Source organism: Chenopodium album, chromosome 26, assembly GCF_948465745.1.
Source record: "Chenopodium album chromosome 26, dcCheAlbu1.1, whole genome shotgun sequence".
Taxonomy (NCBI): domain Eukaryota; kingdom Viridiplantae; phylum Streptophyta; class Magnoliopsida; order Caryophyllales; family Amaranthaceae; genus Chenopodium; species Chenopodium album.
The window spans coordinates 34,848,325-34,873,573 of record NC_137859.1 but is presented as its reverse complement, the minus strand read 5'-3'; the positions used below and the strand labels follow the sequence as shown (position 1 = coordinate 34,873,573).

The 25,249-nt window shown below is 34.2% G+C and overlaps 2 protein-coding genes and 1 non-coding gene across 3 annotated transcripts; 1 reads left to right on the top strand and 2 right to left on the bottom strand.

Moving 5' to 3' along the window:
- Window positions 1-4: 4 nt before the first annotated feature.
- LOC145617112 (uncharacterized) lies at window positions 5-2,398 on the bottom strand. The gene has a single exon (XM_081671799.1). The coding sequence runs from the start codon at window positions 2,396-2,398 to the stop codon at window positions 5-7; it is 2,394 nt and encodes a 797-aa protein (XP_081527925.1).
- On the top strand, window positions 1,797-1,903 carry LOC145618784 (small nucleolar RNA R71). Its single transcript, XR_014108033.1, has one exon. It is a non-coding gene; the product is annotated as a small nucleolar RNA R71 (small nucleolar RNA).
- A 14,359-nt stretch (window positions 2,399-16,757) lies between the features above and the next one.
- LOC145618592 (serpin-Z2A-like) lies at window positions 16,758-19,457 on the bottom strand. The gene is made up of 3 exons (XM_081673373.1): window positions 19,241-19,457; window positions 17,767-18,252; window positions 16,758-17,615 (listed from the first exon to the last, which is right to left on the bottom strand). The coding sequence occupies exons 1-3, from the start codon at window positions 19,379-19,381 to the stop codon at window positions 16,815-16,817; spliced, it is 1,428 nt and encodes a 475-aa protein (XP_081529499.1). The 5' UTR covers window positions 19,382-19,457; the 3' UTR covers window positions 16,758-16,814.
- Between the last annotated feature and the right edge of the window lie 5,792 nt (window positions 19,458-25,249).

Below are 25,249 nucleotides of genomic sequence, written 5' to 3'. Positions count from 1 at the left end.
TAGCTCAACCTGGGTCACCACCACGCAGAGAGAATACTCCACGATCCTGTTTGTTTTTGGGTTCACCTCTATATGGCTCCTTCAAATTGAAGTTGACGTGATTTGTATTCGAACTCATTTTCAGGTAGCTAAACCCATGTGCTAGAATATCGCCCTTTTTTCTCACAAGATTTCTATTAGAAACACAATTATCAACCAAAGGGTTAGTAGCATCAATTCTCAAACAAGTACCACCGTCAAAAGTAAAATTATGGTCATTGAAAAGCTTAAACACAACTTGTTTATCCTGAGCCCTAATGGTCACTTGTCCCTTGGGAACATCTATTAAAGCTTGACTTGTAGCAAGAAAAGGGCGGCCAAAGATAATCGGGATCTTATGGTCTTCTTTCATATCCATTACAACAAAGTCAACAGGAAAAACAAGTTCACCAATCCCAACTAATACATCTTCAACTACACCCTTAGGGAGTCTAACAGTTCTATCAGCCATATAAAGAGATATAGGAGAGGGTTTAAGGTTTTTCAAACCTAATTTGTCATACACTGAAGAAGGCATTAAGTTAACACTAGCACCTAGATCACACAAGACCCTATCAAAATATGTTTCGTTTATCATGCAAGGGATAGTAAAACTACCAGGATCATGCAATTTAGGTGGTAAGCTATCATGTAGAGGATCAGGACATTTCTCCTTTCCTACCAAACTTTCTAATTTCTTATCATTATGATCATGATCTAGAATTCCTTTCACAAAATTTGCAAATTGAGGCATTTGAATTACAAGATCGGAAAAAGGAATGGTAGCATATACCTTCTTAAGAGTCTCAGAATACTTCCCAAAATGCTTATCGAGCACGACTTTTGATAACCTTTGCGGGAAAGGCATCGGTTCCTCATAGGCATGTGGAGCAACATATTTGGGACCTTCATTCTCACGTATTTTAGTTTTCGACTCTGGATTGCACACTTTCTCCTCTAATCCCCCCGTAGTCAACTCATCTCTCTTCACGAAAATTGCATTGCATTGTTTTGTTTGGACTTTTGCTTGATCTTGAAGAGTTGATAAATGACTCACTTGTTGTGATAATTGAGAAAGATGAGTTTCTATCCTCTTATTTTGAGCAACAAGCAGTTGGATTGAGTTTTCAAAATATTCATTCTGCTTTGCTTGTAACTCAAATTGCTTTGAAATAAGCTCTTGTTGTTGTTGTTGTTGGGAAGTAGCAAAAGTCTCCATAATGGACTCAAGATTTGAAGATTGAGGTGGTGGTTGGTGCATGGGATGATGATTGATAGGTGCCCTTGCTTGAAAAGCGGGTGGTGATGGAGGATTCGCTATAGCTTGAGTGTTCTTGTATGAGAACCCTTGATGATTTCTCCACCCTTCATTAAATGGCCTTGTGGAGGTTGTGGTATAAATAGCATTAGCTTGCTCAATCGTCATTCCATCATAATTGGGTTGACACTCCCGTGCAGTATGGCCTTGCAATCCACACATCTGACAAGTTTCCATCGAGGGTCGAGGGGACTCAGCTTGGAGTTGATTGACTTTATGAGTTAGTGCCTGCACAGAACTAGTCAACATGGTTAGAGCATCAACATCATGTTTATTACCTATGTTGATAGCGTTTTGTCCCCTTGGATGGTAATTATCATTAGCCGCCATCTTCTCAATCAAATCCTTCGCATCGGTTGGATTCTTAGTCATGATGGAACCTCCAGACGCAGCATCAATGTATATGCGAAACTCATTGGTCAAACCATTATAGAACGTTTGGATCAACATCCACTCTGGAATACCATGGTGAGGGCATTGTCTTTGCAATCGTTTAAATCTTCTCCATGCCTCATATAGGGATTCGTCATTGGATTGATGGAAAGTAGATAGCTCGTTCCTTAATTTTGCGGTTTTCTCTTGCCCCAAGAATTTGACTAGAAAGGCCTTAGCAAGCTTGTCCCACGTATCAAAAGAACCAATACCTTCATCTCGTAGCCATTCCCTTGCCCTATCCCTTAGTGAAAAAGGGAAGAGGCGTAGTCTAATAGCATCATCAGTGACACCATTGAGCTTCATAGTGTCACACTTCTCCAAGAAACTATCAATGTGAGTCACAGGGCAATCATTCGGTAAGCCCGCAAAAGAGTCATTGGAAATGAATTGTATGAATTGGGGTTTCAACTCAAAACTCTGAGCGGTGACAGGTGGTCTAACAATACTAGAGAGGAATCCGGTTGTTGTATCCGGAATACCATACTCCAAAAGAGATTTTGTTCCTGGATCAACCATGTCTCTTGTATTTCGATTTTTCCTCCTTTTACCTCTTCGTCTTCTTGCAGTAGCTTCGATCTCAGAATCAAAAGGTGTTAAATCATCTGAACCTAAACTTCGAGTTTGCATGCAACAAAGAAACTAAAACGGAAGATCAAAGAAACAAGGAACAATAGCCGAAGCAACAAAATAAATGCTTAGTAAAAACGAATCACGAATAACTAGAATGAAACCGTTAGTCCCCGGCAACGGCGCCAAAATTTGATAGGCGTGTCGCGTACCTAACAAAAATAACCTAACAAGACCACTACTATGTAGACGGGCAAGTAAGGGTCGGATCCCAAGAGACTATGGTTCAACTAATTAATTAGACTCAAGTAACTACTAAGCAAGTAACCAATCAATAGTGAAATTCAACTAATCTAATTCTAAACAAAATAAACAAGAAGAATCAAGATGAAATAATTCGATTAATAAAAACATCCAGAGTTAAGTATCACCACTAGTATGAATAATGCAAAGATAAATCCCTACCCCAATTAATCAAAATAATAATACTCAAAGGAAGGACGTGCCCTTGAAAATACCAATAAACCCCTTCCGAGTATTTATGGCTTCTCTAAAATCCAATCAAACCTATTTCCATGGTATCATGCAATTTAGAGACATTAAACTCAACATCCATTCAATCCTAGCAATCCATCCTACCTATTTCCATGGAGAATTTCATGCCCTTATTGAATTTAATCAAACCATCTAATCTCAACTTCCATTGATAAATAAGATACTTGGTTCAATCAATATCAAATTACGTCTAACCTAACATTGATAAATTAGCACAATTCAATAAGCAAAGCAATTAATCTAATAAAATAAGGAATTGGGGGAAATCATGCATTACTCATAACTAGGGTTCAACCTAACCCTAGAATATAAATCTACTCACTCATAATTAAATTAACAAAATAATCAAAAGACATAATAATATAGGAAAGAAGAAATACTTGAATTAATGGAATTGAAGATAGAATCTTGAACAAAGTAAATCTAAAATTGAAGGGAATTGTAGAATTCTTCAACTCAATTTAACGAGTCCAAAAAGTGATCTAATATGCCTAACCAAAGCCTATTTATATCCCTAGGAATAAGTTAAGAAGTTTCCTAAAATAGGTCTTCCAAACCGCCTCAAACTTGGCTTCGATGCTTCGTCAGGTGATAGCCACGGGTTACCCAAAGCTGCTAGGACTTTGCCACGGCCAACCCGTGGTGTCTACTGATCTTGGTAGGCTTCTCTTGGGCATAAAAGGAGGAGCCACGACCAGGCCAAAGCTTAATGCAACAAGCCACGACCAGGCCAAGGCTAGGCAACTTCTACACAAAACTCCTTCGAAAACAACTTCAAGCTTGGAATGTGACCATATGATGTTGGGCTTGTAATCTCCTACACGCTCCTAGCTCACTTAGCTTGCAAAGGTGCTCTTTTACGCGTAAATCCTAAAAAATAAAGAAAGAGAGCACGAGGAGAGCAACATCGAAATATAAAGAAATATAGCTCTAAAAGATTAAATATATAGAGAAAATATGATAGAAACACTCAAATATAACATATAACAATGAGTATATAAATGTGTTATCAAGAAATTAGAGGTTCTGGTTTTTTTTCTTTGGTCGTTCCAATTTTTAGAAAAATTTGGGTTTTTTCCTTTTGGCCCATTAATCTTTCTTTGATATTAATGGGTTGTCAATAAAAGCCCATTATCGACCCTATATCTTAAAGCCTTTTAGTGACTCTGTACACTAAAATATTACAGGGTCAAGACCCTTAAAATTTTGGGCCCGACTCTATTATCAATGGGCAGCCTTGTTCACTAACCACCCCTAACACGAACCCTCCTTCAAGCCAGCACACCTTCAACTTTTCCAAACAATTTAAGACAATCTTTAAATCAGGAAAGTGATATCACAACAAAGCCAGAAATTTTTTTTTTTTTTTTTTTTTTCAAAGCCAGAAAATTCAAAGCTAGCAACATTACTATAGAAAATCCCAAACTAAAACCCTAGAAAACGCCATCAAATTCATCACAAAATCCCAAACTAAACCCTAGAAAACTCCAATTCAAAATCGAAGACATGCAAAGAATAATTTCCAATTTTAACGAAATTTAAAGAATTGTGAGATATTATGTTACAATATATACCTAGCAACAAAATTGTAAAGCAAATTGTAAATCAATTACTTGAAATTTATGAAAGTCAAGAGCAAAATCCCCCAAATTCGTTGAAGTTTAACAAGAAAATCCATAACTTAACCAAAAAAGATTGAGGTAAGTTGTAGCGCTGATGATGAGTAGAGTGCAGTATTAGAGGAGAGCAGAATAGTTTATCAATAATTCAATAGTGGGCGGTTTAATTGCGAGTATTTATGTAATACTTGCTTTTTTCATTAAATTTTAATATTGCGGGCAGCAGTGACTCACGTGTATGACACATGATTTTCTCAACGCTTTTTTATGTCGAGACAAACCTTCGACCCGTAAAAGCGTCAAGAAAAAGTGGAACCAAAAATTGTACACGAACGGCGTACGTCGAGGCAAAAGCTTCTAAAATATGCGGGTTTTATAAAAGTGACATTAAAAAGGAAACTGAACAAAAAGCCTAATAGTCGCCAACAGTTGACTAAAAATATTCAAAGGAGTATTTTAATCAACGAAGACAAATAGGTAGGGAGCATTAAAAATAAAACAAAAACTTTTGGAGAAAATATAAAAAAAGAAGAACCGAAGAACATCACTGCTGGATTAATAAAATCACAAAAAAATCTCTCTCAAGAAGAAAAAAAATTGAAAGCCTTGAATTTCCCGAGTCCAACCCCCCAATTAACGGAGCTTCGGCCCCTTTGACCTTATCTTCCTTACTTTCTCACACCTATTCCTCTCCTTCGATACCCTTACCTTCCCCTTGTCGTTCCTCCCAAGCCATTAGAATTAAATCTTCAACATGACATCCTACAAAACAAATCCTCCCACCCTAACACAAAAGAACAACATAGACCCGAATACACTAAGGAAGGCTCTCCTTAGAAGTTCTATATATTCACTTTACCTTTATTACATCTCGAAAATATAGGGAAGGAACTTCTAACCCCAACCCAACCCCCACTAAACCCGAAAATTACCCCGACAATCCTTTCTCCTTCTCTACCACTAGTCAACTAACCCAAAAAATTTTTTCATCTTCTCTTTACCCTGATTAATGATTGGGGATGTGAACAAGGATCTTAATTAAACTAGAAAAATGGGAGGCAGAAAAATCAATATGAAACAAATTTCGTTAAAATTAATTATAAATTAAGAAATTACGTGAAATTACTTATAATACATATTTATAAAAGGAAACTAGGTGTGAAGCCCGTGCGATACACGGCTTCATTTTTAAGATTATTAAGATTTGTGTCTTATAATAATAATAAGGAAAAATGGGAGGCAGACCGATTACCAATAGTAATGGAAAAATTTAGGGACTAATATGGCAGGGCTTATTGACCCAACTATCGTGGCCCTAGGCTAGGAAATTATAAAGAAATATAGGGAAGGAAATTATTGAGGACATTATAAAGATTTATAATCTGCCATTAAAAGAAATTACATCTTAAAATGGAAATCATAAAATGCAGAAAAACCCATTTGAAAAAATATAACCCATTTTCATCAATATCTAATCAAATTTTACATAAATTTCAAAAACCCATTTGAAAAAATGCAGAAAAAAAAAGAAAATATAACCCATTTGAGAAATTTGGTGAGCAAAGCAACGGATAACAAGATGTTTGGGTCTTTGGGAGGTGGGGTAATTTTATCGAACAGGTGGTGGGCATTGAAAAAACAAAAACCCAGAATCAAAGCTATTGAAAAATCATAAACTCACAGATTCAAAGAAACCCTAAAACCCATACAAATGCACTCAAAAAATGTAATACAATTCAAAAAATCAACATGCAAACATCAACAAGTAAATGTAATTGAGAAAAAAACACTAACCATGAATGAGGAAGAACGCCGGTGAGGAAGATCGCCGGTGAGGGAGGATCGCTGGTGGAGAGAAGTGAACTTAGGGTTTTAGGAGAGAGAGAGTGAAAATGAACGTTGCGATTGAAATGAAATGTTTGATTATACCCAAAATTTTTTTTTTTTAATAAAAAAACTGGGTTTTCGGTCTGGACCGGGAAATTCCGGGTTAAACCCGGACCGCACCGAAAACCGGAATAGACCTTTTTAAGGACCGGGAGCAGACCTGAAGGTTCTGGCCCGGGTCCGGTCCGGTCCGGTTCAGGTCTGGGTTCAGGTCCGTTTCATTTATGTACACCCCTAGCCCTAGCCATACTTGGAATAGTAGAAGGGATGGACTAGATGTAATAAGAGAAAAGGTAGATAGAGCTCTTGCAAGTCGCAATGCAGAATGGATAAAGATTCAGCCCCACACTTACCATTGTCTAATCTAAACTATATCAACTTAGCAATCCTAAGCTTTAATTTCTACTAGGGGATCCTACGCGCGCGATGCGCGCGATATAGGTAGTGTTTCAAGTTGAGTCATTGCAGTTAGTCTTAATACCTTATGCATGTTTGCATATATTTTATTATAACTATTTGTACATATGCGGGCGATTAATATGTTGAATGTCATGTATCTTAGCAATGCTCAAAAATTTAACAAATTACTTTAGAATTAGTGAATGAGTTCTTAAAAGTATCGAGTTTTAGACATGCAAATGTTTGCTATATTTAAAGTACAGATTGAAATGGTTCAATTAGTAGGACATCACATGTCTATATTTTTCTTGTATTCATATAAGATACCAATACACCTCACTTTAAGTTTTAATCGGTTAAAGTTATGATCGTAATAATTACAATAAATGTCATTTAATAATGATTGCCTTGTAAATATTTATTTTACAGAGTAAATTGATATTATAAGTTAGTAATTTATTTTGTTAAAGTTACAAAAATAATGAAGTTATTTTCTTGAATCGGTAAAAAATGCAGTGGACAAAATGGACCAAGTAACCTCAAAAACTAAGGGCCTATTCTCATACGGTTATTTTCATTTCAGTTTAGTTTAGCTCAGCTCTAATAAGTTTAATTCAGTTCAGCTCCTAATTTCCTTCTCTCATAAAATATTCATTTCAGTTAAGTTTAGTTGAGCTATAATAAGTTCTGTTCAGTTCACATATCTTAATGCTTTCGGAATCAACGAACATAGTGTGTCCTAAGTCGGTAGCAAGATCAAAAGGCTCTGAGAGCCCTAGATAAAGATTGAAATCTTGAACAAATCAAATCTCTTGTTAAATTCAGTTCAGCTCAGTTCAGTTAACGAGAATAGACCCTACGTTAAGCGGAGAAATAAGGTCCAAGAATTAAAAACAATAGATGTTGAGTGATTGACTGTGTGAAATTGTCAATCAAGTTCATTCCCAATTCAAATTTCTACCTAGCTAGTCTTTAGTTCAAATGAGTAAAAACTTGGGCAATTATTGCTTGGACCTTAAGAGTCACCAAACTAACTAAACTATCTCAATGGCATTAATACCGCAATCTTTTGAATAACTTTCTGGTTATTGTATTTGACCAACCTTAGTCTTAGCTTCTAGTATGATCTTTTTTTTAAAAAAAAAACTACTCATATGATCTTTCGGATTTCACTTTCATGAACTTTTTTTAATGAACCAATACCCTTGTAAACTTATATCAAAATCATGGACATCTGTTTTCTCAAACTGTCCAAAATATAACTGATTCACCAACCCACACTTGAGCCTGATTTCTCATATATCAAATTTCAGTTTCAGCACAGTTGCTTTTGCACTATATTGGACAAATGCTTGCTTCCATAGTTCCTTGTGCTTCATATAGGAAAGAATGTAGAATCAAAACTTCTCATAATCATACTTATGAAGGTTAGAATAATTAAAGCAATACTAAGTTGATTATACTGACAAGTGAGCAATTAAATTAACGCTAAAACCCATATTGTGAAATTGATCAATAATAACAAATTCATAATAAAATAAATTCATTGATTATTCATAAACTATTCATAAAACATTAATGGGGGTGTAAAGGTAATTTAATATTTTCAGGGTTAAAAATGTCCTAACACTATTCATAAGAGTATTTTCCCACTTTTTATAAGGTAAGGATATCAACACTCAGCTTTCTCATGCCTTTCTGACCAAAGCAAAAGGTTTCAAGTACTATTGGGGGTGAGGAATGAAGTTGGAAGGATTTGGGGGTAACAGAGAGGGTAAAGGGAATGAAAAAAGTGTCTAAACAAACAACGACAAAAAGAATCGGGTTAGTTAATTCCCATTTTTTTTTTATGAATACCCTCAATCACACGGCCCCTTAATAATTTGCTATTTGCTCAGATAAGGAAATATCATTTTGAGTAAATTGCTATTTGCCCCAATGAAATTACTCAAGCTATAGTATTAAAGACTTTTATGTCCCTTATAATTTTGAAAATAACATAATAATCCAACCATTACTTAGGGTATGTTCTCTTTAATTTAGTTTCAGTCAATTCAGTTCAGCTTCAATAAGTTAAGTTCAGTTCAATTCATTTCTTATCTTAATTTTTTTCTCTCAAAAAATATTCAGTTCAGCTCCAATAAATTCATTTCAGTTTAGCTTAGTTCAGTTGAGTTCAGCTCCAATAAGTTCATTTCATTTCAGCTCAGTTTAGTCTTGTTCCAATTGGTCTTGGTGATGATGACCAGTGCATTGAAGATGATTTTCGGCTTGGTATTGTCTGGAACTTTACTTCTTCGGTAGTAATGAACTTGTAATTTGGTAAAATTATACTGAAGTATGTCAATTTCAAGAAGGAATTAGTCTGGCCAGAATTAGACCAATTGCTTCAGGAATCGGGATGAGGATGACGAAGTTGGAGGAAGTGGCAAATAACCAAGCAAAGAATTCACCAAGTACGACTACAAGGGCTCACAATGAAGAAGGAACTGAACAACCTTTATAACTGGCTTAATGATGGTTGTGAATTTGCCTAAAAATTCATGTCGTTCATGCCACTTTGTTTTTCGACGAATATTGTAATATTACAGCCTTTTTATGAAAAAAAAAAATGTAAGTTTATACATATGTTTAAGTGTTTATATATCAATTTAAGTGAAAAAATGCAAAAAAAAAAATATTTTTTTTTGCCATTATTGGCACCGATTTTGAACAGGTGCCGGTGCCAATAACCCCTTTAAAAAAGCGGGAAGTGTTATAACCGGTGGCAAAAATATATTGCCACCGATTTTGAACCGGTGGCTTTTTATTCAAGTATTTCCCCCCCCCCCCAAGGCCCAGCGGTTCAAAATCGTTGGCATAGGAGGGTTTTTGAACCGGTGGATATTTTCTACTATTGATTATTAACTGAGAATAAAGATTTACTCTTGCTAAAAGCAAAATAAATAAATAAAGGTTCGCCAAATAATATTTGGTAATGTTTAATTGTAATCTAGTTGTAATTCCGCATGCGTTGCGAGCGGTTTCTAAGTTATTGGTAATGTTTGTAAAATGTTAGGTCATGATTGTTTGTTTTGTTTGTTATGATTAAGAGATCATGTTAGATATAATTTTCGGTTGTGGTATGTATGATATACATAAAAGGTTACAATTTTTTACTATAGAAATATGTGGGTTATTTGTACTAATGTATGACATAATTAAAGTCAAACGTAACAAAGTACTACCTCCGTTACAGGTTATGTGCAACAATCAGACATTTTCACTCTCTACTTTACGTCAAATCGTTGCACATAACATTTAACGGAGGTAGTATTAATAGTATTATGTGAATGTTCAATGTGAGTGATTGTAAGGCTGTAATCCCCCGTATTTTTAAATATATTATTAATGAAATTATATTTTATTCATAATATTTATTTGTATTTTTTTCGGATTTAATTTCAAAAGTTTCAAATTATTTTTGGGTTTGATGAACGATTTTATTACAAATAACTTTTTATGAACCTTTCTTCAATAATTTATGTCCAACAAACCAAACCCATTTTCCTTTCTTAATTGGCCCATTAATTTTATGAGGCCCAACCTTAAAACTAACCCTACACCACTCTCTCTCTTATAAATACCCCATACATCCCCAAAATTTTTCCACACAAAAGGTTAGTTTTATTTCCTTTCTCTTTTGTTTTATTAATTTGTGTAATTATAATTATTTATGGGTTTTGATTTTATTGTTTGAATCAATTTAATTGGTATCAAATTGTATTTTGATGATTCAACTTTATAATTTCAGATTTTATAAATGTTATAATTTTCAGATTTTGTAAATTTAATAACCTAGGGTTTTTAATTATTGAAAATCATGATTTTAGGGTTTTTATGAACAATTGATTTAGGGCTTTTATAGTAATGATGTTTTGAAATTTTGGTGATTATATTACTAATTAGTTTCCAGATTATTTTGAACACGTAAATTCGTGTTTTAATGTTTAGATTTCGGTTCGTTAATATTAATCCCGTTTTAAACCCGATCAGGTTCTGAACTCATCGGATTTTGACAAAAAAGTAGTGTTTTCCATGTGGAAACGATGTTTTAAGAAAGACTCACTACCATTGGTAGTGAGCACCACCCTCTCGTGGCCAAATTCTTCCTCTAAATATGATTTTCGGGCAGTTTTTCATTTTTAACGAAGTTTTTTATTTTTAAAATTTTATCCTTGAGTTTGATTAATAAAATTAATTATGTTTAAAGTTAATTAAGCATATAAATATGTGTTTTTTTATTTTAATAAGTTTTTCATCATATTATATTGTTGGAAATTACTTGGGATAGTAATATTAATTGTTGGTTGTTTTCTAGGAAGTGATGATTATTTCCTAGGAGAATTTTAAGTGATTAAAAGTGGCTCAAAGGATTGTTTGTACGAGGTACGTACATGTCTACTTCGTTATAAGTAGTATCATGTTTAGGTACCAAAAAGAAAGAACTTAGTTTCATGATTAGGGAACACTTGGATGGAAATTGTTTGGTTACACATTGATTTAATTCATGTGCTTATGTTTATGAAACATGTTTTGGTGAATTGATTATGTTTGTATGGAATTATGGATGCAAACATGTTGAATTATATTGGATTAATTGTTTGTATGGAATGTTGATACAAACATATTTTATTGGATTGGTTTGTTAACCACATTTGGATTATTAAAGGATTGGAATTGAATGATTTAAGTGGAATGAATTTATTAATTATTCCACAAGGTTATTATTATTTATTTATTACTCAATCATAACTTGTTAGTATATTGAGTAAAGGTGGATTAAGCCGAAATGGCTAGGTGAGTTGACTATGTTCAACAATTTTGGATAATTTGGAAGTTTAATGGAATCAAAGGTTAATTTGTGATGTGATCACCATTGTCCTAAATAAGATTAAAAACGAATTGATGTATGATTGTTATGTATGGTCTTCTTGATTGAGTCGGCTATTAATTAAAATTGTAATCACGTAAAGTGAAACATGGATGAGCAATAAAACTCTGGAAAGCGTGCACTTCTAGAGTATTGACAATTATGGGTTGGGGTACACGGTGGTAGCCCGTGGCTTTTCGAGGCTTGTTTGATCAACATGTCCTCTTCTCTTTTGGTATTTACATTTTATTTTATAATGAAAGTTAGATGGGATCCTAGACTAACTTTGTGAGAATGGAGTCACGCCCATTCTTGCTTCGCGCTAAACTTTTATTTCAAATGGTCATTTGGGACCTGGATTGGACAACCTGGTCTATTGCTTACTCCAAACTAAATTAAATTAATTAAATTGAATATATTGAGTCAAGTGTTTGGAATTGGTTAGTAAGTATGTTGAGTCAATTGAATTGTCTAAGTGTGGAGTCTTGATTAATGAATTCGTGTTGTATGTTTATTTACTTTAATTAATTGAGCATGCTAGGTTTGGTACGTTGTAGCTTGTATGTACTCAGCTTTGCTGATTGCGTGCTTTTGTGTGTGTTTTCTTTGGTCATGGCCTTCGCCTTTCAATGACCCTGTGATGATCCAATTATTACACTTGTATTATTGGGGAGCAGTATTGCACAGGTTAGCTTGATGATCTGAAGTTCAGGGATTTGACAATCGCATTGTCAAGGGATGGTGTGATTGAGCGTATTCGTTCTTTGTGTCGAACTTATTTATGCTTTGCTATTTCATTTATGTTTTGGGATTTTGAATGTTGATTTAGTTTTAAATAAGGGCCTTATGGTTCCAATTTGTAAGCTTTGACTTATTCGTTTTCTAAACTATGTTATTTTAAAGACTTAAGTTTGTTTTTCCGCTGCGATACTTTGATAAAGCCTTAACGTTTCAACACGTGGCGGTAGCACGTCAATGGTTCTCCACTATTTTATTTAAATGAAGTGGTTTGGAAAAGGGAGAACTATTGGGGTGTTACAAAGGCCGATCATGTTTTTCCTTCATTTATGTAAAGCTTATAGTGACACAATTTTAGTTGATTTTGGTGAGGATTTATAAAGCACATTACATAAGACATGTCAAATAACTTTGCTAAAAAATCAGAGATCCTAAAAAGGGAGACTAAGAGCCCTCAATCTTCATAGGAACAACCAAATGATTAAACCTTAAGTGTGTACTAAGTGATCAAAGGAGAGAGTAAGCAACACCATAAATGAAAGGTAGAGCAGAATAATGAAAAATGGGGGAAAAGAGGTATTCAAACTAAATTAACAATTGCAATATACATGAATGATGATTAAAGATACTAATGGACAAACATTGGAGCTCGTGCTGGTGGGTGTAGCTCCACAAAGGCTAATGGTAATACAAATTCTGGTGGATAGGGAACTGGTAAAGCTAATGTGAAAGGTAATTCCATCTGTTTTAGGGCGTAAAAGGGAAAAATCTCGCAAGTATCTGCTTCGGAACATTCAAACAATAGTGACGAACTAAATATGAGGCCACGAGGGAACACTTAAATCTTCATTCAAGCTTCCCATCTTTCCTTGTTGATCTCTCTCTACACATAAAGCAAGAATCATCCAAAAAAAATTGTCACAAAACAGCAAAATAGAAGCAAATAAGCAAAAACCCACATCATAAATCCGGGGGAAAAAACTCCAAAATAGGCACTAACATTCGGACACGAATATATCGACAAAAATATGATAAGATTCACCCTTTCTCTCATTAATCTGTTCTTCCCGAGCAAATAACTCTCATTACCTTCAATTCTCAATTTAATAACATCAATTTCCTGCAAGCTAATGATTAGCAACTTCTGCTTACCCCAACTAAGAAAACATTCATGAGTTGTCATTTGTAACAGATAAAAACAAAGAGAGCATACAAAGCATAGACTAAGCAATGAGATGAAAAGGATAGCCCAGAGTTACTTATTCAGCCCCTAAAAGTCAATCATATTATAAACATGCACCCACACAATTCAATCAAAATTTAAGTAGTAAACTGTAGTTAATAGTCTGTATACCTGAAGACACTTGAACAATATTCTTGCGCGACAATTCCAAGCTTTGCTCCAGCAATTCACACAGATTATTTTGATAAATCAAGCTCCAGGTGAGCGCACTACAATCCAAGAAGAACAACAGGGGAAAATCAGAAAAAGTCAGTCATGTGGAATCAACATTTGATAATTTGATAAGAAAGCAGAACAAAACTAAAAAGAACAAAGGAAAACATGCACATAGAATAAACTAACCTCGCAATCAATTGATAACTATAGAAGCAATGTACAACTATAAAGTATCAAAAGAGTTAAGTTCAAATTAAAATTTCCATCTAAATCACAACCCCAAGCTATAATGGCAAAGTCACATGATATTGTACTGCAAATAAATGAACAATCAAAGACAATTGAAAAGTAACAAAGTGATTCCACTTATCTAAAAATACACTTAAAGCAAATCATGACCTAAGGGATATTAAACAAAGTTGTAGACACAATTACAATCAACTCATTACATAAAAAGAATAATGATAAACCGTAAGTTTAAACCTTAAAATTAAGATTAAAGCAATGCCTAAAATTGATTTCTTTTGTTGACGAGAAAAAAAAAAAAAAAAAAAAAAAAAAAAAAAAAAAAAATTCAATTTTAGGCTTTGCTTTAATCTTAATTTTGAGGTTTAAACTTTGGAATATTGATCTTTGGAATATTACCGCAAACCTAACACGTTATAAGACTAACATTTGACAAATAGAAACCATAGCTCAGAGTGGTACAGTTAAGGCTTAGTTATCAATGAAAATCACCTTAATTGCAACCTGAAGTCAACAAACAACCTAAGCTAATTCTTACTCTAGCCATTGTTATAAGTTTCATATTGGAGACATAATCGGTAGATATATTGTAACTTTTTGCTCTTCATGCATCCTAAAATAAAAAGTAAACAAAACAACCAAACACTCACGCAATAAAGTAGCAGTCTTACTAATCCCAACCTCATAACTCTTCACAATAAAATTCTCTAAATAATACCACCCATCTTTAGTCAAGCTTCCTAGCTGCAGCCAGTTAGCCAACCCAATCAAACCCGACCTATAGTAGAAGTAATACTGTGACATCAGAATGGGGTGTAAACATCTCCTTGTCTCCTAACTGCAAACTCTAAAAAAAAAGGGAAAAAAAAAAAAAAAAAAAAAAAAAAAATACAATCAGAAACCATTGATCCTATTACACCCTAAACCCAAAAAATCTAAATTCTCACTTTAAAAAGGGAAAAAAAAAAAAAAAAAATCAATAGGGAAGGATGGAGAAAGGGGAAGAAGGGAGATGAAAGAGATTGAAATTGGGAAAGAAAAGAGATGAGAGAGAACTTACAGAACCATGCAGAGAAGAATTTCAGCAACATAAAGCAGTTTGAATGTAAGAGCTACCTTTCTGCAAAGTTGTGAGCTCTAACTTTAGCACCCAGCACTATGTTATCACTCTCTGCCTATTCTCTGGAACAGAATATATCAACCACAATTAATACGCTTTCAGATAATTATCTAAGATAACACCTACCTTTGCAAATGTAATCAAAGGTACTTTGCTAGAGACATTTGCAGCATTGCTTTCTACCCAAATCTGCTCGTGCCCCATTCTTGTAGCCATTTTACAGCCAATTCGGACTGCAGCAGCCTCTGCAGCCTCAACAGGGAAGTGTGCAGGGATCCTCTTCGTGTCAGCCCACTGTACAGTCCCATCTTCATTTCTTGCAATCGCACCCAGACCTCCAGCACTACCAACACCAATATGGGCATCGACATTGATCTTAATAGACCCAGCCTGAGGGCAGTGCCACTTGGAAACAACAGCAGGTTTATGGTAGCTCAAAGGTTTGAAAACCTTGCTCGCATATGAGAAATATTCCTGCACCATTCTTATACAGCCGTCAGCAACCACACGCACATCAGTACAAGTGTTCTCATGCACCCTTCGGTTTCTGCAGAACCAAACAGCCCAAGCAATAGTCATTATTCTTCTGAGCACACTTCTGTCAACCCTGTTGTCCATCCAAAGCACTGAAAGCAGCCACTCAGTAAAATTTGTTTGTCTCAGAGAGTCTGTAATAATTTCTGACAGATCATACTTCACCCAAACATGCTGTACCTCCAGGCAATCAAAGAGGGTGTGGGCAATTGACTCCACCTCAGTCCCACAGCCCCCCAAATTTATCATCCCGAGCAATGTGGCGCCTAAATAGTTCTTGCTTGACAGCCATGCTACCTTTACAAGCCTTGATATAACTAGCTAATCGTAAAGTATTTGTTTACCCTGGAATTTCATTAGTTTAGGCAAATACGGAATAACAGCTAAAATAATATTTCCTGCTTCGTATCAATATTTTAGAAAGATAAAATAAAATTTGCAGCTATTAGATAATTAAATATCCAATAATAATAATAATAATAAAAGAAGATCTGCTCATTCAATCAGATAAATGGAAATTAAATCTAATATAGTATACTTGATACTATTATACAAACTAGCTAATCATAAAGTATTGATAGTATGTGGTAGATGTAAGGTAATAGAGATATATGACTTGACTATTTGCATGCAAGTCTTTTTTTTTTTTTTTGGTTGTTGTTGTTGTTGTTGTTGTTGTTGGTACTACTACAAGGAGTTTCCCAAGGCTTCATCCCGAGACCTTGCTTAAGGAGCAAGAGGCCCTTAACCACTCATGCTAACATCAGTTGGTTGCATGCAAGTCAATTTAAACAGAGAACTGCACCATTATATATAATAAATGAATCATAAATCAGAATCGAATAGAGTAAAACTTCAATGGAAAGAATTAAGATGCTGGCACAAAATTGAATGCTAAATCAGCTATGTATATTGACTGAATGAACCATATGATAGGCAGAACATATATGTATACCTCTAATTGAAATTTGTAAAAATTTGACAAAATTTCCCTTATATATGTACTGTACTTAAGATTTGATTTGATCTGGTCTTACTGTATCAGTTGATCAAGCTAAAAGACTAGTCTAAAAATCAGTACTCAGCACAGTACCAACAGAAACAACAGCACCAGAGAAATCATCCTGAATCATGAAAAGAAAGGGATTATCAGCCACAAATTTCTGCTCTGAAGGTGTTGTTGCTGGAAAACGATGTGCAGGGCCATTGAGAGTTGTGTAAGTCACAACAGAAAAAGATGTTCCCCTCGCATTAGTTTCAATTCGAGTCTTCTGGGTAACATCTGTGACATACAATAGTTCCGAAAGAGGAGAGTCAATAAACCTTATGAGCTCATTCTTGCCTGCCTGAAATGGTAATGTCAAGCCTAAATGTTGCATTTTACTTGACAATGACATCTCACTTTCAATGTTGAAAGTTGGGAATGAAAAATCTGAGATTTCCTTTTTATGTCTATTGACCTTCTTCTGGAAATCTTTTGTGCCCATTTTCATTTCTTCTAAGAATTGTGAGAGGCTTATCTTTCTTCTTCCAACAAGAGATCTCCCATTGGAAAGGTCAGTTTTCTCCGATGGAACAAGGATGTAAATTGAGAAGCTTCGAGGATCTTGTTCTGCTATCTTTTTGCCTCCTTTTATTGGCATTCTAAGAACCTCAGAACCCTCAAACTCTCCACAATAATACAGTGAGCGTTGCGCTCCTGAAGGATCCATTAATGTTTCATCTGAATTCTCCAACTCAAAGTGTAATGCATTCGCCAAAATCACAATTGTGTCATTGTAGTACAAGGTTTCTGGCAGAATAGTTTCGATCATCCCTTCAGTTTTTGTCCTGCTCCATGAGTTGACTTCTTCCTTCGCTTCTTCAGCCTTCAAAACACAGGTGCAGTAACATTAATCAGGAATTCAGCATTCCATATGAGTGCAATTCATACATTTACAATATAATTTACTAGAATCAAGTATTAAGATGAGTAAATGTGTGCATTGGAGACTGAAACAGAAAGTTTGGTATGCGTACATTGTACAACAAATCAACACTCTTAACATCAGCATCATGGACATTTTCAAGCAGCTCCTTATATGACTGAATTAGTGGACATTGTTGGTCAACCCAAACGCTGTTACTGAACGAGATACTAGGCCCATCTCCACCCTTGAATGGCCTTACAACATCAAGGAGCTTCATGGAAGACTTGTTCAATTCCTTCTCTTTCAAACAAAACAAATCAACAAATTGATCACGGGTTAGTCCTGTGGATCCTGGAATTAGCATGTTTAAAACAGCACTTGTCGAGACAGGAGAGCAGAAAAGGTTCTCTTGAGGTGTCTTATTTGAGCCATCTAGCAAGATGTGCCTTGCTACATTGAAACTGAAATTTTTTTTGCAGTTCTCGCTCGAATCTTTAGGAGATATGCTAGGCAAGTCGACAGTGATGTTGCATTTGCTATGTTTGGTGTAATAGCGCTCCTGCTGCTGCCAAACTGAACGCGTAGCAAATGTCCCCTGCAGTATTTGGTAACATGATGAACATCTAGAATCTAGAAAAGCCATAGACAATGCAACAAATTTATAAAACGAGTTTAGAGCCCTGCACATTAGCCATATAGCCAATGCATTCGCCAGCCATTGAAATTAAAGCCATTTCTACCACCATTCATCCATAGAAAAATATAAGATTAATAATTCTCATGACCGAATTATATGGTTATGTCAAAGACGGCGCCATGGCCTTAGATTACTCCAACTACTCAACTAGTATCATGAAAGGATAACTGTCTTTTTTTTCTTGTCAATCTAGAAACAAAAGAATTGAAATGGCAAATTATAACTATAGTACTGGATTAATTTATTGTAAACCACTTATGCTCATTAACCATGAACTTAGAGCTCAGTCAAATATGTTTCTGCTATAATCTGTTATGATCGAATCCATCTACAAAGAATATTATTGGGTATGTGTCATTTAACATTTAAGCATAACTCTTCCACCAGTATATACATATGACTAATCGACTATGTATGTTACTCGAACTCGTATATCCATATTTAACACGGGTATGTGTTCAAGTGTTTGACTCATGTAATTTTTGAAGATTTTTCTGGATACCCACATAATTTACAGAATCTTAGCTAAAAAATCAACAATCCCAAGTCACATTATGTAATCACTGTTAATTTATTAATACCAAGTTCATCCGGAAGAAGCAACAAGTTCCCATAATTAAAGATTGCATATAAAATTCAAGAGGAACAAATACTCTGCTTATCATAATTTCATCATGCATTATAAAACCCAGAAAATTGATCACATTACTAACAATATTCATACTAAAATTACAAGTGCATTAAAAAAATTTATCAAAATTAATGATTCTTATCTATACATTATGAAAGAATCAAAGAAATAACGCTCATCAAAGTCTGACCTCGAAACAAGAATGCAACAAATATCATTAGATTATTAAAATATTAAGTAGAAAGAAAGACTTACATAAAACTTGGTATTAGAATTATTTCTGAAAATTTCGCTTGAATTTCGGAGAAGAGATAAAAGAGGAGAAGTGCTCAAAACTCTTGCAAAATACAGAATCATTCTTGAGGAATTTGTTCGAGAAAGTGCTAATTGCTGCATAATTGTGTTGAATTCGCTTAATTATTTTGTGTTTTTTTTTTTCCAGTTTGTAAATTAAGTTCTTCAATATTATGCGTCTTTGTTTCAAGGTTTTCTTCTTCCCCAATCCACTTGTGTGCCTATATTTTTTGGTTTTTGCTCTCTCTCTCCTTCTATTTGGGTAAATTCAAGTTGATCTCTGAGATAAATGATGTGAATAAATCTCTTCTCACAATTTATTCATTTTCTTTTATTTTTTAAATGATAAAAATAAAATAATAAAGTGGCACAGATTTCAACACATAAATTTGTGAGAGGAGATAAATTAGATTGTTAATCTCTGAGATCAACTGGGGCTCCCTCCTTCTATTTCGGTGGAAATATTTTGATTTTAAAACTAGCCTTATGGCTCGAATGCACGGGTTATTCATATAAAATTGTATTGAGAGATAAGTGAGGAAATATCAGTAAGTCATTAAAGGGTATAATATGTAATCGGAAACATGATTTACAAATAATTAAAATTTTGGAACTTTAATCGAAAAAGAGGCTTAAATAGAAGGTGGAAGGGCTAAAATTAAAGGTGGAAAAGGTTGAATTAAAGGGGAGAGATGAAGTGTGTATGAAAGAATTAAAAAAAAATGGTGTAACAAAAAATTAATAATGTAAGATGACATGTGGCACTATGGTTAGAGAAGTGTTATAACATGGATGAGGACATGACTTTCTTAGTTTTTGGTTATAATTTTTAAATACTAAGTATAGATTTCAATTTATCACGAGTTATTAAAATTTAACATCAATTTTTTATTTGGATGTTTTTGGGCCCATTTAGGGCGCGTTTGAAATTTGTTAATTGGACTGAATTAAACTGAAATTTGCTGATTGAAACTGAATTAAATTTGAATTAAACTAAGATGTAGTGTACAAAAGAACTCGGGGCTTGCCCCTCTTGATCACCAAAAAAAAAAAAAAAAAAAAAAAGTGTATAAAAGAACTAAGCACAACTGAACTAAACTGAAGTTTGCAGGATTGAATTAATTTAAACTGAAATTAAGCCGTAAAGAACAACGACTAACTTTGTCTTATCTAAGCTGATCTTATTAAAACTTTTTAAATCTTACCAGATCTTATTAAAACTTATTTTGTGAGGGAGATATGAGCGATATGATCTTAATAGTAATGTTCAGCTTTTCCGAATTATTCTAAACATTTATGATTTTTTTTTTCCTTTGCTTGAGGGTTTAATGTTTTATAATTTGATCTAACTTAATTTAATTTTTTTTTTTGTTGTTTTTATTATTATGACTAGTTTTATGACGCATGCAATGTGTGCATACTTTCCTTTATTTTTATTTTACTATTTTTTGTTTCCTTTCATCCCCTTTTTTTTTTGCCTTTTTTTTTTCTTTCTATAATCAAGAAATTCCATGTTAATTTCTTCAAAAAGAAAATTCCATGTTAATAAGTCTAAGTAAAATAAGGGGTAAAAGTTGTAAATATCCTGGTATAATAAGGGTAATTAGGTGATTTTGAGCTGACTTGGAAAAATGGATGGGAAAATGGATCGTTAGAGAACTTCACAGTGTGTGTAAGCAAAAAGTGGAGAGCATATTATATACTCTCGGATGCACTGTAACAAATTCTACAAAAAGTGGTTGTTACTGTGTGGTTTTCCTTTTCTCTTTCTGAATTTCTGAAACAAATCCTAACCTCAATTTTTGAGTTCGAGAATTCGAAAATTAGTGGTCGTCGTGATTGATGTTCGTCTGTTCGAGCATCAACGTTGAAAAATTTCGATGCCTGTTCACAACTTCACATCGACGTTGTCTATGTATGAGGCAAGTGATATTGTTTTCAACGAACACGAATTTAAATTGAATTGGTGAATTTGGAAGACATTTTTGTTTATGAACTTGGAATGCAATTTGGCATTTTCTGGGTAGTAATTATGCCCAATTGATAAAACGGTATGTCGGTATCGATTAAATCTCAAATCAGTTGTAATTCCATTGAGGTTAGTGATTTTACAACAACTACTCAATAAATAGAGTAATTTTACCTTCCCCTCAAAAAAAAAAAAAAAAAAAAAAAAAAAAAAAAAAAAAAAAAGAGAGTAATTTTTCCTCAATTAATCCTTAAGTAATTACGTATTCACAAAAAAAAAATTATTGTACCTAGCAATAATAAAGGGCGTATACGGGACTTCTTAGAGCAACTCTAATGGCAAGCTAATTGTCGAATTAGCTTGTCATGCCACATAAGCTAATTGTCATTTTAGCTAATTTAAGCTTCAATGACTAGCTATTAGCTTACTATTTAAATTAACCACACCTCCTTAATTTATATTTTTTTACTTTCATTTTATTTATTCTAATTTGTTTTATTTTAGCAAGTTTTTTAGCTTGACCAAGCTAATTGCATCTTCTAACTTCAATGATCAAGCTAGTAGGTAGGGATTTTTTAACATTGCAAACAAATTCTAGCTACAACCATTGAAGTTGCTCTATCATCTTAAATTCTTAATGCCACTCGTCTATCACACTCAGGGAGGAAACAAGAGTGTGGGTGTAAATTAAAAAAAACCGTAAAAGTTTTAACTTTGGTAAAGGCTGGAAACAACTTTATTGCCGGCCGTCAAATGTACCATTACGTCCTTTACAATCCCGAACAAAGCAATTTAATAATACTTCCTACAGCAAAGCAGGGCCCACAAGAGTCCTAATTTATATTTTTATGTAAATCAAACTAATGAACCGGGGCACCCTTTTCTCTAATCTAATGAATTGATTGATTAAAATTTATTTGTAAACAGAGGGGTAGTTTGATCCAATAAATTTATGCACCAAAACTAATTCCCTCTTGGCTTTATATACTTCCTCCGTTTCTTATTTCTTGCAACATTTGCCATTTTGGGGTGGTTCACATTTCTTGCAACAAACTTATTTTTTTCCTTATTTGGAAACTTTTTTCGGGCAAAATGACCAATATACCCTTACTAAAAATATTTTAACACATAATGCTACCCATAATAACAACCCATTATAACCTTAATCTAAATTGATTATCAATTAAATCACACCCAATTAATCAAACCCATTGTCTTTCTCTTTCCTCCTTCATCTATCATTCCATCATCTTCATCTCTCATAATCAAATTCCTCTTTCTCTCTCCTCCTTATCCATCATCTTCATCTCTCATAAAGATAGTATTAGGTTGGATGTGCATACAATGTGTGCATAGAATATGATTTTCAGAAAAATTTGTTAATTACTACCTCAAAAAAGTGGTATTTGTGAATTACTACTCGCAAAAAAAAAAAAAAAAAGTTGTTAATTACTACCCTAAAACTGATGAATTGTATAGATTGCTACCCTTTTCCCTAATCAGCCCCTAATTAGGTGATTTAATCTACTAATGATATCATTATCCGGCTAATTTATAATTAGTTACTTTTAAGGCATGATTAATTAATTAAACCCTAACACCACCTCTAAACCACCACTAAACCACCTCCGGCAGCCCCCTTGCTCTATCCCCACCATCTCCGGCAGCCTACCCTCGCCCCGGCATCCACCCCACCTCTAAACCACCCATTGCACCACCTCTAAACCCCCCAACAATCCCTCCAACCCTCGAAAAAATCCCTCCTCCCCACCCACTAGCCACCCTAGCCCCCTCCCCCTTGCTTGAGAACTCTATTAAGCCCTCTCTAAGCCTCCTCCACCCCCTTCGCCCCTTTAATCACCACCCTAATGTTCCAAAATTAAAACCCTGGCCTAAAGCCCTAAAATTGAAACCCTAGGGTGGTGATTAGGGGGGAAGGGGATATAGGAAGATTAGGGTTGGTTGAGCAAGGACTTCCGGCGAGGGGTAGGGGGTCAAGGCCGCCACGGGTAGGGGATGGGGGTATCGTAAAAGGGGGTGGGAATTGTGTGTTGGGGAAGCAGAATCGAGGTGGTAATCGTGGTGGGGGGAACAAGAATAGGGTGGATCTTGTGGTGGGGGAAAGGGAGGGTGGGTTTAATTTCGTGGTGGGGGATTGAGTGCGGGGAGTGGGTTTCATGGTGGAGGAGCTATCGGATGTATTAAAGGGCCAAAAGGGGGCCGCCGGAGGTGGTGGGAAGGTGGTGCTAGGGTTTGCCTAATTAATCAAGGTTTAAGAGCTACTAATTAGTAACTAGATAAATAATAATATCATTAAGAGCTTAAGTATGTTGATTAGTAAAAAAGGTAGTAGTTGCTAAAATTAATCAATTTTAGGGTAGTAATTAACAACTTTTTTTTTTTTGCGGATAGTAATTCACAAAGACCCCTATTTTGAGGTAGTAATTAACAAATTTTCCTAATTTTCATTAGAAAATTATTGTGTATGTGTCTGTGAATAATGTAAACAAATAAATAAATAAAAACAGGTAAAATTGGTATAAACCACCTTTTTTGTCCGACTTTTTAAAAAAAACCACTTTTAAGTTTTTTTTTTTTAGCTAAACCACCTTTAAGTACCTAAATTTTTTATTGCATCCCCCCTATTTTAAATCTAACATATTGCATCTCAACCATCCACTTCCAAATCATCAACCATAGCAAATCTTTTCCTTCCATATCAACCATCCACTTCAATTACCTCAATTTAGGTTTTGAGAATAAACAAATACTACAATTTAATTTTTGTAGCAAAATTAAGTGTGGTTTTTTAGAGCTTTACTCAATTTAGTCATGCATATATATAAAGGGGAGGGTCAAATGTTTTTGGACAATTAGTATTATATGCACCATGGTGCACCTAGAATTAGGTGCACCACATCTATACTTTTGAACATTTTACAAAGTAATGAACATTTAGTAAAAAATTATGAGCACATCACAAAAAATGAACATAAACATGCAATTTTATGTTCATATTTTATAGAGAAATGTTCATTTTGTATATAGTAAATGTTCATTTTATATTACAAAAATTGAATTATTACGAGTCAGACAAACTTCTTTCAAAATTTGTGTGACACGTAATAATTCAAAATTTGCGATTGTTCAGATTTTTTTACTAAATGTTCAAATTTTGTTATTTGTTCAGATTTTTTTTTTACTAAATGTTCAAAAGTATAGGCGTGGACGCGTGGTGCATTGCGATTGTTCAGATTTTTTTACTAAATGTTCAAAATTTGCAATGTTCACATTTTTTTACTAAATGTTCAAAATTTGCGATTGCTTAAATTTTTTATAATAAATGTTTAAAAGTATAGGCATGATGCATTGCGATTGTTCAGATTTTTTAACTAAAATGTTTAAAATTTGAGATGTTCAGATGTTTTTATTACATATTCAAAATTTACAATTGTTCAGATTTTTTTAGTAAATGTTCAAAAGTATTGGCGCGGTGCACCTAGTTCTAGGTGCACCATGGTGCATCTTATAATTTGCGGTTTTTGGAGGTGAACAAAATACATGATTTAGGAGCGAAAGTCACAAGTTGTGGGCCCCTTTGACGTCTTAGTTATTTTTATCGTCATAATTTGAAATAGGGGTGGTGCAATTAAAAATTTAGGTACTTAAAAGGTGGTTTAATTAAAAAAAAACATATAAGGTGATTTTTTCAAAAAAGTTAGACATAAAAGGTGGTTTTTACCAATTTTACCATAAAAATACAAAGTATAGTCATGATAAGACTTGGTTTAGGGTCATCCTAAAGTCTACGGAGGCCCTGTGCGATTAAAAATAAATGGGGCCCCCATTCAATCTATAGTATTCCGTGTAAAATTGTGGATGATGTATCTGTTTGTTAAAGTTTTTAAGGGTTGATACCAAAAGAATAAGATCAAACCCTTTCTCGCTTTTTTTGGATCTTATTAGTCTAGAAAATAGGATTACCCTTAGCGCATAGCTCC